The 13660-nt window shown below is 45.0% G+C and overlaps 1 protein-coding gene across 1 annotated transcript in view; it reads right to left on the bottom strand.

Annotated features, from left to right (window-relative positions):
* Positions 1 to 13660, bottom strand: part of lyst (lysosomal trafficking regulator) — a 62187-nt gene that overhangs the window by 10937 nt on the left and 37590 nt on the right. The window contains exons 18-37 of the mRNA XM_071894394.2: positions 13014 to 13259; positions 12027 to 12200; positions 10970 to 11119; positions 10508 to 10645; positions 10225 to 10423; positions 10005 to 10133; positions 8759 to 9383; positions 7455 to 7635; positions 6628 to 6797; positions 5605 to 5835; positions 5232 to 5398; positions 4596 to 4748; positions 4280 to 4441; positions 3701 to 3892; positions 2431 to 2642; positions 2080 to 2289; positions 1386 to 1562; positions 1044 to 1120; positions 720 to 908; positions 50 to 195 (exon numbers count right to left, since the gene is read on the bottom strand). Of these exons, the coding sequence (XP_071750495.2) occupies positions 50 to 195; positions 720 to 908; positions 1044 to 1120; positions 1386 to 1562; positions 2080 to 2289; positions 2431 to 2642; positions 3701 to 3892; positions 4280 to 4441; positions 4596 to 4748; positions 5232 to 5398; positions 5605 to 5835; positions 6628 to 6797; positions 7455 to 7635; positions 8759 to 9383; positions 10005 to 10133; positions 10225 to 10423; positions 10508 to 10645; positions 10970 to 11119; positions 12027 to 12200; positions 13014 to 13259 (3928 nt within the window). The remainder of the gene's footprint in view (positions 1 to 49; positions 196 to 719; positions 909 to 1043; positions 1121 to 1385; positions 1563 to 2079; positions 2290 to 2430; positions 2643 to 3700; positions 3893 to 4279; positions 4442 to 4595; positions 4749 to 5231; positions 5399 to 5604; positions 5836 to 6627; positions 6798 to 7454; positions 7636 to 8758; positions 9384 to 10004; positions 10134 to 10224; positions 10424 to 10507; positions 10646 to 10969; positions 11120 to 12026; positions 12201 to 13013; positions 13260 to 13660) is intronic.

Below are 13660 nucleotides of genomic sequence, written 5' to 3'. Positions count from 1 at the left end.
TGTCAATGAAATTTTACCATATCGCCAGAAGCCTAACAGGTTTATTCACCTTCTGCCTTGCGTCTGTCCTTGAGCAGGTATTTGTTGGGGATGGTGAGGTAGCATCTCTGTAGCCGCCGCCGTTCCCGGTTGGGACCCTCGGTGGGGTCCAGCTGCCAGGACGTTGGGTAGGATGTCTGGTCGTACCACACGGCACTGAAACAGACCATTACAGCACACTCAAACATGACGTCCCCTCATATCTATTCAATACAAACGAAACCTCACTGCACATTCCAATATTGACTTCTGCTTGATCTGAGTGAGTTCGAAATTGCAAGAGGATGCAATTTTTTCCTCATATGGAAATGTGTTTCAGACAGCTTTCTTAATAAGGCATTCTGCTGCTACAAATGAATCTGCCTGTCTGAAAAAATCTTTTATTTTACTCAAACTGGCCAAATCCTTAGCATTAGCATCTGATCTTCTCTACAGTTGTTTTTATAAGCACACAAAAACAAAGTAGGTATGAAAAGCGATGTTCCCCATGTATTGTAATTCAGATTGCAATCACTAATAACAATCACAACTACAATATTCTTCTTCTTTTCATTGTTAATGATAATAATAACGAGAAAAAGAGGGATCACCACCACAATAATGATAATAATAATAATCCCATTATGATTTTTTGTGCCAATCTTGTGTTGCCCTTGTGAGAGACAGCTTTCCACGCTCACCGGTCATGTGTGAGTTGTTGCACCAGCTCCTGCCAGTGGCGGCTGGCACTCAGGTCGATCTTGTACAGGCCTCTGATGTGCTGGATGACTTTCTTCCTCTCCATGCCTTGCCGCAGAGACACATTCTGAGTGATATCCGCTGCAATCTTGGAAATGTCCTTCGACTTTCCATCCAGCCTCTGGATAAGACTGCAGAGGAATAAGACAGAAATGGAGCGGATAAAACAGAGGATCAAAGACTCGTTTCCTACATAGATTTCCTTGGTGTCTTCACTGAAGAGCAAACCATAAAACACTGACAAAAAAAAAAAAGCTCCTACTCACCCCCTCTGACTGTTGGACATTTTCTTTTCCCACGCCACTTTGCTTGTTTTCTCTTCTGCCTCATATTTGAATTTTTCCTGGATTAATAAAATAAGAAGAAGTAAATGAGTTTCTTACGATGGATTAAATGTATTTTCTGGCTAAGTACACAACCTGAAAGGATGTAATTAGAGCTGCAGTATTTCTGGAAGGCCTCGAGATTTTTCACCTGCACAAATGTTGATCTTTCATGCTGTTGGACTGGTGTGGAACATATCCAGGCAAACATGGTTTGCATAAAAAGTAGTTTGCTTAGAAATAGTTTCCTTTCCCTCTTTACAGGGAAAGGATACAGGGTTTTACCTCTTTTATAGCCTTGAGCAAGTCTGGTTTGTGTGGCGCGTTGGGGGGGATGCAGCGATGGCCGCAAAGCTTGAGCGAGGTCATGAATACACCCACAGCGGTCTGCTCCTCTTTGGTGAGGCTGTCCTTGTGGTCATGGAGCATTTCATACAGGTACAGCGACAACTTCGGTCCATGCTGAGGGAAAGAGAGAAGAAAGGAAAACAATGATCAATATTTAATTTGTGTTTGCGCCCAGCCACGCACAGTGATGGACAGGAAACAAGCCCCATCCAGCTGCTCGACCTTCAGTAAAGCCCGAGAGGCGCACACAGAGCGAAAGAAGACTCCCATGGCAATGCGAGGGGGGGCGGATGAAGAGCATGAAGACATCTATCCCAGATATTTCAGAGTCAAGGCCTGACAGCTGTCTGAGAACTCCTCTGTACGAGTGAAAAACTAATGGACATCCGCTCACACTTGTCTCCCCTGCTCCTAGTGAAAAGGCAAAGATTTCTTCTTTTGATGGGTAAAAAGTATTTTGACTCAAGTGCACTGCATATGTCAGGGAAATAATATAAATTCTCGAAACAAAATACATGATCTGAAATCCCAATTATATTTCTTTCAGTTTGGCAGTTGGCTCGGACTGTTAGCACTATGGAAGGATAAGATGACTAAGCAGACTGTAACAAGGCAGCTCCTTTGCACTCACCTCTAGACCTGGGCTGAGACTCTCTCTGAGGATATCCAAGTGTCTGGGATCAAACACAAACTCCAGCGCCTCCCTCCTGTCAGACAGGGGAAGTGCAGTGCTGAGTGTGTGCACCAGCAGGCGGCCTATCTGGACCCTGAACGTATCCCGGCACGACCACAGGATCCTGTGCCACTGCTGATGCGGAGCTCCTCCACGACCCGTACTGCCCTGAGGAACCACAAACACCATCACAACTTCAGCCGTCATGTACAGGGAACTCAAACTAGCTCTTGACATGACCAGAACTGTAACTAAAAAAAAATGTGGTTTCCAAGCATGGAAAAAGCTTCTGAACAGTTGTTATCATACCAGGCTGATTTTGATCCCCTCCATCATGAGTCTGAGGATGTCCTTCTGAAAGCTCTTCTTGCTGGCAGGGGGGAGGGTGAAGGGAATGGGCGATTGCGGGACAGAGGCGGAGCCGCTCTCGTCCTGCGCTGGGTCGCCTGGATCCGGTGTGGACAGCTGGTGGTCTGGGGAGTCGGGGATATTCAGCAGGTCGAAGAAGTCCTGGCTCACATCTGAAACAAGAGAGACGGCCAGACAGAACCAAGATCAGAAAACAAAACGAGAGCAATCTAGGAACAAATAATACAATGTAGGAGCTGTTGCTACATGTATAATATATAGGTGAATATAAATTCCTATTTGTGCTTATATAAGGTGAAGAATGTAATACATTACCAGTCAAAAGTGTGGACACAACTGATTGAATGTACTGTTTTTCATTATCTTAAAGCCATTTTGATCTAAAGGCTTATGCTTAAATGCTTGAAATTTGTTTCTTAGATAAATATAAAAAGTGAAGTTGATGCTGAATTTGATGTATGTATTTCTTTCAAAAGCCTTTGCTAAAGGGCGGCTACGTTAAAGAATCTAAAATATTCTATTGTTTTGATTTGTTTAACACTTTTTTGGTCACTGCATAATTCCATTTGTGTTATTTCATAGTTTTGATTTCTCTTTCCTATTCTAAAATGTGAAAAATTGTAAAAATAAAGAAAAATGTGAGTGTCCAAACTTTTGACTGGTAGTGTACATTGTTTTTTAAACCACCACATACTTAATTGTAAGTGCTCCAGGATGTGAAGGAGGATGGAGGATAAAGGCAAATTTATGGTTTCTGCGGTGTGCCCAGTGTTCCTCTCATAAAATGAAACTCTGCAGAGGCCTTCGCAAACGCCGCAGTCAGTTCAGAGGCTATGATTGGTTAATGGTTGCTATGTTAGTTGGTTACCAGGGAAGTAGTCTAATCGAGCCAACTGACAGCTGACAACAGGCAAAAATGGTCAATTGGAGGAGATTCTGCGCTCTCCACGAACACCGCGCTGTTACCGCATTTACCATAAAATGCTGTGGCTCTGCGGAGAGAACGGTCTTGCCGTGAACACCGCGAACACCGGGCACACCGCAGAAACCAAAAATTTGCCTTAAGGGTTTTAGTGGTGGTAGTTGGTTGGGGTGGGGAGAAGAGTGAATTAGGGAGGGGACGGTGTTTAGGAATTGGATAGGAGGGAGGAAGGAGATATATTAACCTGCAAATGAAGGGAGATAAAAAGAAGGAGTTGTTCTTTTTTACCATGGTACATGAGTCTGTTGACAGCGAGGACCACAAGCCTCTGCAGCCGTTGGACAAACTCGGTCTCACTGGCGCGAATGGGGTTTTCCTGGCTCATCCTTCTCTGCATCATCTGGTTGAGCTCATCGCTGGCTACAGAGCGCATCCGCGTCAGGAGAGAGTCGGACTGGGCCAGGGAGAACCGGCGCCGGCCTAGAGGCGCATCATGAGGACATGCACAGTTTAGAGAAGACAAATTGTGTCAGTGTTGCCATCGCATATAATAGGTGCAAGGCATGCTTTTTTATCTTCAAGTTGAGAGTAAGGTTAGGCAAATGTCTCATAAATCATTGAAGACTTGGAAGATTAGAAAGATTCGCTGATCAAAATGCCATCTGTGCTGAAATGTTTAACAGTGATTTAGTTGAGCAGTCATACACACACATGCACACACACAAAGGCACCAGTAGTGCACAAGGGTACTGGGCAAATTAACCCCCAGGTGAGGACCAGGGAAAGGGTGAGTTCACTGCAAAAAAAAAGGAAACATGTCCCTTGGCAGGGAGTATGTTCTCCGCTGTGGACGGCTGTCCCAGCTACCTGAGTCAGAGTGGAACACGTAGGATGGAGCTCCAGTGGGGGAGGGGAGGGGGGAGTCCTGGGACAGGAAGCTGAAGGGAGGGGACAGGGGGATCTGGCCATAGGAGCAGTAGTGCTGTCTGGGGATGCGGGGGATAATGGAGTCTTTCATGGCAATGGAACCTTCAAATTAGGATGGGAAGGGATCAACACAGACAGGTGAAATGCTTGAAAAGACTGGGTGAGATTTGCCTCGTGACTGACTGGATGGAAATAAAGCCCCATCAGAAAAACCGCCATCAGGATTTCTATCACTACATCAGTTTGAAACACTCACCCGCAATGCTCTTGCGTTTCTGATAGATGGCATGATGAGGAGAGCTGGGTACATTCACAGAGCTGCTCAGCTTCTGGGGGTCCTGATTGGCCGTGGTCTTTATGAACTCTATTGCTGATTGGAGGACGCGGAACTGCAGAGCCACTGCCATCTCTATAAAAAAAGAATAGAAGGAATCAGGAGTGTCATTTACATTTTACATTTACATTTTTATCCAGAGTGACTGAGTGCAATATTAGAATACGCTTCAATTTCTATATCACTTAAAATTCCAACCAACCAAAAATAAAGGGGGCCAAGGTCAGAGCCTTAGTGCCTTTACAATATTTCCATGATTATGTCAGAGCAAAAAAATGGCAAAGAAGTAGATAAGAGCTAAAGAGGGAGATAGAAGAGAGAAAGTAGAGGGAGAAGGGAGAGGAAATCATTCAGTGGGGAGACGAGGACGTGAGGTACTTCTTGAAAAGATGAGTTTTCAGTCTATGATTGAAAATAGGGAGTGACTCCATCTATCATGCAATGTACTGCAGCCCAGCTTCTTTTCTGCCCGGCGGAGCTTGACAGCATTATACCATCCAGAACCGCAGAGCATAGCAGGGGGACAACATTGATGTATTTTGCATGTCCAGTCCTCACCCTGTGTGCGGCGCATCTTGCTAGTCTGCATGAAACCCAGCAAGGTAATGAGGTCTTCGATGATTCGGAAGTATTGGGAGCCTGAAGAGCTGCAGGAGTGGATCGTCACTGCCACTAACAGCTGCTGGATATCACACACCAAGAGCTTGTAGTCATTCAGCGGAATACTAGAGGAGGGAGGACAAGTGCAAACAAGACAATATTAAGCTCAGGAAGCGAGTCAACCACTCGTACCTGCTAGATCAATGAGCACTGAGAGGATTCATGATTTAATTCACAGCTCAAGGGTTTAACATAAAAAAAGCATATGCGAGTCATGCTTGGACCCCATGGATGTGTTTGAATGAATCATCCTCTCTCCTGGCAGCCGTACCCGTTCTCCATGCCGTTGAGGGTGGAGAGGGTGTTAAAGAGCACGTAGAGGAGCCCGTGGTCCAGCAGGATGTCTGCCAGCTTGGGGCAGGCGTTGAGGAGCTGCAGCAGCATGCACAGGATGTTATGCACCAGAGAGTTCTCATACAGGGAGTTCTCAATCAGACCCAACACTGGAATGATACAGCGCTTCCTGAAGGGTGAGATATTCTCCATTTCCTCCAGGTCCAGACTGGAAAGTAACACAGAAAAGAAAAAAATCACAAACAGCACTAGAGACTGCATAGCATGATCTATTACTTATCATAGAAAAACTAAAAAGTGGGTTGCTTCAGTCCCCAAGTCTGTTAGGCTCCCAGAAGCCGATGTGACCATCCAATTTTAAGTGAAATTTGAAATGTCACCAAAAAAATAAAATGCAAATTAGGTGTGTTTCCATCAGCTAGGTTGAAGATAATAAATAGGCTTCCTGAATAGAGAATGCAACTCTGTGAGAAAAGACACATCCCAGAAAAATGGAGACTTTTAAGGATTGATGAGCAGGGGGCAAGGCGTTATTGTTCTTTGATGTCAGCTAATGTTGGCCATATCTCATGCTGTCTGAAGATGAAAGAAATGCACTTGGCAATATTCTAATGCACCAACTAATGGCCATTCAACCACAATGGGCTCCTTGTCCATGGGAACAACAGCAGGTGCACATTTATGGAAGGTCATGGTGGACAGATACTTTACAGAGAGCTTTTGGTTGCAAATGTCGCCACATCATTATTTAGTCGATTAATGTGTTTCTAGCTCCATTTATTGTACCATTTCTTTAGCAACAAAATGTTTTCTACCTCAAGTGAGTGCACAAACTTTTTTATAATATTGGGGAAATTTCCTCTCAAGTATATGCAGGTTTCAGACAGACTTTTTAAGACCTTTTTAATGCTACTTGGAAATGGATTTAAATTAAATTTTGATTATCTAACTGAAGTTTTTAAGGACCCGCAGATACCCTGAGAATTGTCCCTTGACTCACTCTTCCTCCAGGCCCACAGGCCGTCCAAACAGCATCTCCAGGAAGCACTCGAGGAGCCCCTGGCTGCCCTGGTGGAGGTACAGCTGGTTGGCCAGGAGGGAGAAGCCGTGGTTCTTCAGGAACTTCTCCTTCTGCTCCTTGAAGGCTCTGCTGAAATAGGCATCCAGCAGCTGGGAGAGTGGAACAGAATTATATGAGATGTATAACTTCAGTACAGTATGATGTTAACACTCAGCAAAGGAATAGTTGCTGTCTGATCTAAGAAACTGTAAACTCATTACATGTACGTCCCATACAGCAGCATTGTTAGGGGCAGGTAGATTATCCTACAGTTAACACTATGCGTCTTTCTTTACGGATGGGTCTAAAAGTACCTCACGTCACCCTCACCCACTGAATCATACACCTCCTCCCATATCCTTCTCATCAACTTGCTCCAACATGCTCTGATCTTTAAGTAAAAAAATCCCTTCTACTGTACCTCTCTTCTTATCTTATTTCCCCTCCTACTTATCTCTCATGTGATTATTCTAGGGTTACAGAAATATTGTCAGAGCTCTCAGGCTTTCTGACCCTTGCATTGCTTACGATCGGTGGCTTGTAATGTATACGATTTAGGAATTTAAGCTTATTCTACAGTTGCATTAATTGTAAGCTGTTGTGGAGAAGAGTGTCAGCTACATGCCTTAAATGTAAAACACAAATGTAAAAGTGACATTCTGAAAGGATAATGGAGAAAAATTGAAATTTAGGCCCCATTGCAAAACCAGTTGAGAACTCACTGCTTCAGAGTATATGAGACCTGTCAAACAGGATCCAGAACCAACCTTCATGACACCTTGCTGGATCAGCGGTGAGGAGTGGTTGACCAGGACGATGAGCGCCTCTGGCTGGATGAGCTTGTCCATCACCTCCTCAAGCATGAGGTCAGGCAGCAGCAGCAAGACGCCCCTCAGAAGATCATAGAGTCCACAGCAGATCAGCACCAGGCAGTCCTCTGTACTGGACCTGGGACACAGCGCACACAGTATTGTTGAATGATTCTGCCTCAAAAAAATGCATAACCAAATTACCTTCAATGGTGCTCTTAAAATGAGAGGATAAGAATGAATCAATTGTACATAAAACATAATATTTTATATTACGGAGAAGGTTGAATTTATAGGCTTTGTAGTGAGAGAAGTGGATAACCTACTAATTTACTGTCTATTGTATGTCTTGCAGGGTCTCTTTGCACTGTAAGTGAAATCCTGTTTTTTGCTTTTATAGACCAGTGGAATAAAACTTGCATCAGCAGGGAAAGGACGAGAGCTAATTGAGGACTGTGGTCTTAATGACTAACCTGGGTCAACACAAAACATGATCTTTTCATCAGTAAACTGAGACTGTTTAGATAAGCTATTTTCATAATGAGCCCTGCTAGAGCTGATACAGCTTGAAAGGAGATTGGTACATTAACACCGGCAAACAAATTTTGGCTCTACTAAGTATTACTAGTTCGTTTTCTGCCCTGCTTGAAAAATACACCTACAGCCATCCTAATACATTTAATGAAACTGAAGACAAAAGTGGAAGACCTATTAACTTCAGAAAGCCCACGTTGTTTAATACAAAATAAACGTGAAGGCGATTGTTGAGAAAATATGATTATAATGAGCAAATCTGTTTCAATCCCTTTCAGATTAAAGAGAGCTTGACAGCGACTGGCTAGCAGATATAGGTAAACTGAAACTGTCACTGCAGTGCAAATCATTTTCACAGTTGGCTGAAGATAATTACCATAATCAACTGCAGTATGTAGATTGTTATGCAAATCTGAACAAAGACTTTCTTTGTCTGAGCAACACTGTGATCTACTTAGGTATTAACAATGTGTGGAGTTATGTGACAGAGTGACTTGGCATGGACAAACAATTACATAAATACTCAAACAGACTGCTACCGGTTACTGTAAGTGCACTATACCTATGAGATCTTTTGCCATGGTTTGGCATGGGTTGGCTAACTGAATTGTTTTTGGCAGGTAATATGGACATTATGGATTAAGTTAGAACCGTCTTCCAGTGTGTTATCAATACTGTATCTGATATTCAAACAAGCAAGCCTTGTAAAGGGCAGTATGGCAGAGTACCTGTCGTTGGACTCGGTCTTGCTGTGGGCCCTCTCATAGCCAGGAGAGTAGGTGTAGCTCTCCCAGTCCTCAGGCAGGGAGCCTCTGTCAGCCGCGGTGGGCCAGCGGCCGATGGCCAGGGAGCCGTTTGGAGCCGGGAAGGCCAGGCCCAGACTGGCCAGGTTGCTCTGGCTCCTCTGGAAGGACTGGATGCCTTTCAGGCTGTCAGGTCGGCGCGGTGCCTCATCGCTGGCCCAGTCAAACCTGTCGTCGGACTCCGCCACCCCCACGCTGCCCTCTGCCAGGCTGTCCACCTCTGCCGCCTCATCCCGCTCCTCCTCCACGCTGATGGAAGGGGTGCGTAGGGCTCCTCCCTCGCCCCCTTCCCTAGAGTCACAGATGGTCTTGGCCGATTCACAACTGCTAAGGAGCTGCTCATCGCCGCCGCCCCTCTTGAGTGTCTCTGTGCTGCCCAGAGCCTGCTGAGTGGCGAGGGAGACCCCGTCACCTTCGCCTGCCTCACTGGAGCTACCGTGTCCAAGACGAGGTGTCAGCAACGGGGAGGAGTAGGGAGAGGGGGCCAGACTGGGAGGGCGTAACGACTGATCATCACCTCCATGTTCAGGGGAAGGAGCGTGGAGATGACCTGGAAAGCAGAGGGAATTGCTTCAGCACTTTCAGTACAAATTGTTAGATTTCATAATAGAATAAAGCATTTAGATCTTGGGCATTTAGCTGACATTCTTATCAAGAGCAACTTTCAGTGAGTACAACATTAGCTGAAGAATGATCACATAAGATAGAGAAGGCCTAGATAAGAACTGAAGAGAAAAAGAAGGTTTCTATTTAAACTAGACTAGATCATTTTCGGAGCAAGTAGAGGGCGGGGGGAGGGGGGGATTCAGAGGAGAGAGGAGAACATGAAACCACTGCCTTGCTCTTAGCTTCTCAAAGACATAATTGCTGACCTCATGCTACATCTGCAGTGTCTTTTTCCCAGAAGTAATAGCATTTATGTTACAACCTTAAAATAAAACTCTGGTGACCTTAATTCGTCACACAATGACAAAAGGGCTGTTGCAGCACTGAATGATAAACATTCTAAAGAAATTGTCCTAGTTGGAGACAGGACATTCTCATGAAAGCATTACAGATTATAATCATTCAGTCATTCCTGGCAACAAAGCAAAAGTTTGCGTTCAATTATCCTGTCTGTGCTGGATGCCTGAATATGCTGTAAGGCCCGTGAGGTGTGGCTGAACTGTACCTTCATGGGCCGCCTCAGTGAAGACAGTGGGGGAGAGCGAGACCACAGAGCTGCTGGCAGACTTTCCTCCACTGTTGGAGCGTCTTAGATACATAATGGACTGGACCTTCTCCTGGTACAGCTTGCCATCTGACACACAGAGAAATCGAAAGAGCTTGGCAAGTTAAATTCATGTGAGTCTGAAACAGAAGCACTGGTTACAGCTGTAGTGCTACCTCACCTATGTGCAGCGAGAAGTAGAAGCTGGTTGGAGTGTGGCAGACGTAGGTGTTGGTGGGCGGGTGAACGGCCAGCAGGAAGTTGTAGACCAGTCTGAGCAGGTCCAGGTCCGGAGGAGAACCCAGTACTTCCTGGATGATTTTGACAAATGACAGACAGACTTCCTGCGGGATGGAAGTCAGATGCTCGTCCCGATGCTCCTGGAGAAAACACATAATACTGGATCGGGATCGGTCTCTGAAAAGAGGCATGGTATCGTGGCAGGAGTTCTGACAGTGGCCTACCTGTAACACTTGGCAGGTGAGCAGGAAGCGATGCACCACTTGAGCCTTGAGGAACTGACGGATGTTGAAGACCTGCTGAGGGTGGTGCACCCTAATGAGGATCTCTAAGGCAGCCAGCAGGGTTTCCCACACTCCACACTGACAGAAACAAAACACGAACGGTGAATGACAATGGAGAGGCAGAGACATCATTTGGCCTTCATTGCCGGCAATGTAGAAATAACCTGATGCACTAATGGTTGGACTGAGAGTACTATTGTTTCTTGAGCAGAGTAAAAATATCTCAGTCTTAATCAGGTGCTGGACAGAATACAAAACAGAAAAAAACGGAATACGCACACTGCAAGTTGATCTCAAGGTGTATGAATTTATTATTATTATTATTTTTTTAAGATTTATGGGGCTCCTGGGGCAAATAAGATTTGACCCAGGTCTGGTTGGTACCGGGATGTGAGTGTTTACCTCGGCCTTGGCCCAGATCTTCCAGTCCAACAGGACCTCTGAGAGAAGCCTGATGTCCTGCACCACAGCGGCGGACTCAGTGTCCAAACGGAACTGACCGTCCTCCCCCAGGGTCAGGATGGGCCCACTGCAGCACCCATCCAGCAGAGTCTAGAGACAGATACAGTATGGCAACCACATTAGAAATACAGAGTGTTTTGTCAAAACTTCCACAGTGCTGTACACCTTACTCAGAAACATTTTACCCAAACATATTGATAATCATTATCTCTCCAGAAACATCCACACAGTGTAGGACTCCAGACAGGAGGAAAATCAATACATTCCCCATGAACTTACAGAGTACTTATCACTCTGTCAAGACCAATGCCATTTACTCCCCTGAGAGTTCCTGTCTCTATTGATCAAGGTCTGTCATTTGTAGAAGTGACCAGCTTCACTGCAGTGGTCATAAATCTTGTAGTCTTTTTTGTTTCTGGTACCAGAAGGCACACTGAAGAGTCAGTTACATTATTAACCTGTCATAGTCTGATAAGAGGGTGTGTGACTAAATATACAAACTGTTTTAAGCAGCCAGACATCTGGCTTCAAAGACTGATCTGGCTAAAGGGAGATTTCTTTTGCAGTGTAAATATGAAATGTCAACATAATATATAAGAAGCCATATTTTTTTATCTAGTGCAAATAGGCACGCTATCTCTTAGGTATGACTGTGTGTGAGTGTGTTAGTGTCACTAATCTGCTCAGTTCCATGCAGTATGTGGAAACCCAAAGCGGCAAAGGCAATCGGGGGTGCTGTGTGTCTCTGCAGGAGCTCAGTGTTTCATCCAGTCAGACAGAATCCATTTCAGCGCATAGCCATCACACAGCTCAATTACAGACACAGCCACAGGGTCAAGTAACGGCAGGGTCACCAAGACTGGCTCACAGTGGCACCAGTGTGTCGGGATGGATCGGATTCACGGTAAGAAAGAAGTGCCAATGAATATGTTTTACTGCACAGATCCACAGAGACTGTGGGAAAAGAGGAGAGCAAAGAGTTCAAGATCTGACTCACTTTCAGCATATGATATCCCACGATGCACTTGGATTTGATGAGGACCTGGTGGATCATGGAGTATCCATGGTAACAGTCCATCTCGTGGATGCGGTGCTGGTTGAACTTGGACAGAGACAGCAGCACCCGCAGTGCCAGAGCCTGGGTCTTCTCACAGTCACTCAGCTCCACCGCCTGGACATCAGCGACACCGAGATGAGGGACAGAGGGAGGGAGGGAGAGATGGCAGGGAAAAAACGAGTAAAATGGCTGCATAGGAACACTGTAGGTCAGCAGTTGTCCTCTTGCATAACTTCCTTTCCATTAAAAAATGACATTTCACAATGTTCCTGTGTTCTCTCAAAAGAGGCCAATCTTAAACATTATCTTTAAAAGGGACTTTAATCTATGACCTTTATTAATCGCAACAACACTGATAGAACCTTTCTCCTCCTACACAAGTCTCTGACCCCCCCACCCCACCCCTCCTGTCCCCTTGAAGACGGTGGCTTGTATTTGACACAATCAATGAAGTCACATTTTTAGAATAGAGAAGTAATAAGAGGCAATATATCACCATGCAAAATACTGGAATAATAATACTGCTTTGTTGTTTGCTTTTGGGCTTGAGAATGAAATGTCTTGCGATGCTTGTAGCTCATAGCATACCTTAATAAATATTTGCATGAAGCAGAGTCTAGACTTCAAAATAAACATACAGGGTTCCCACTGTGGCCCTGGTGTAAAAGTCCATGACTTTTCCATGGCATTCCATAACTAAGTCGGAGCACTTCCATGACCTAGAAAATATATTCCTTCCTGGTTAGTTTATGTTGTTTTTCAGCTCAAGTAAGTCTAAAAACAGTCTGGTGTCCACTACAGTTGGGCTTGCTGTGGAGAAGAACAGCTGAAAACAACCAGCTGATGCAATGAGTGTATGAGTCGTAAAATACATTCTGCTACATCCAACTGACTATGGAGTCTCATAAATAGCACGGAGCATCATACCTGTGCAAAGAGGAAGACAAAGTTTCCTGTTCCTCCAATCTTGTGCAGGACGCTCTGCAGGCCCTGGGGTTCAGTGGGGAGCAGCCCCCGGAGAGAGTGGGGCTCCAGGGCAACACTCTGCACCTCCTTGGAGCTGAAAGGGCGCTGGGTGACCACCGTCTTGGCCTGGCCCTTCAGTCTGATTACAGGCTCATAGATAGTGTAGACTCTGGGACTGCTAGGGGCGTACACCACTGCCAAGCTCTCCTGCACAGGCAGAAACAGAATCAGATGCATGAGAAACAAGATATTCATCTTTCAAACCCTTCATCCTCTAATTTTAAATCATTTGCAATATTAGGTATTTAGTTGATTTACACTATAGAAATGGTAAAATAAACATATATTTATCACAATAGTATCCCTCACTTTCCCCACTGCACATTTTTAGACCAGGCTTATCTTTGGCTTTAGGCTAGGTTGGCCCAAAGCTATTTTTTAAATCCTATTTTTTTCACACTGCATCAATCAGCCTTGACTTCTTTTGCTTGGCCAGAAAAACTAGCCTTGGGCTAAAGTCTAGGATAATCTTCTTTTACAATGACTTAGTGTGAACTCTGAATTCGCCTGGAGCAAGGACCCCTTTAGCCCAGGGCTACAATTTCTAG

The sequence above is a fragment of the Centroberyx gerrardi genome, chromosome 15 (genome assembly GCF_048128805.1).
Source record: "Centroberyx gerrardi isolate f3 chromosome 15, fCenGer3.hap1.cur.20231027, whole genome shotgun sequence".
Classification (NCBI taxonomy): domain Eukaryota; kingdom Metazoa; phylum Chordata; class Actinopteri; order Beryciformes; family Berycidae; genus Centroberyx; species Centroberyx gerrardi.
This window is presented reverse-complemented; position numbering and strand designations above follow the sequence as displayed.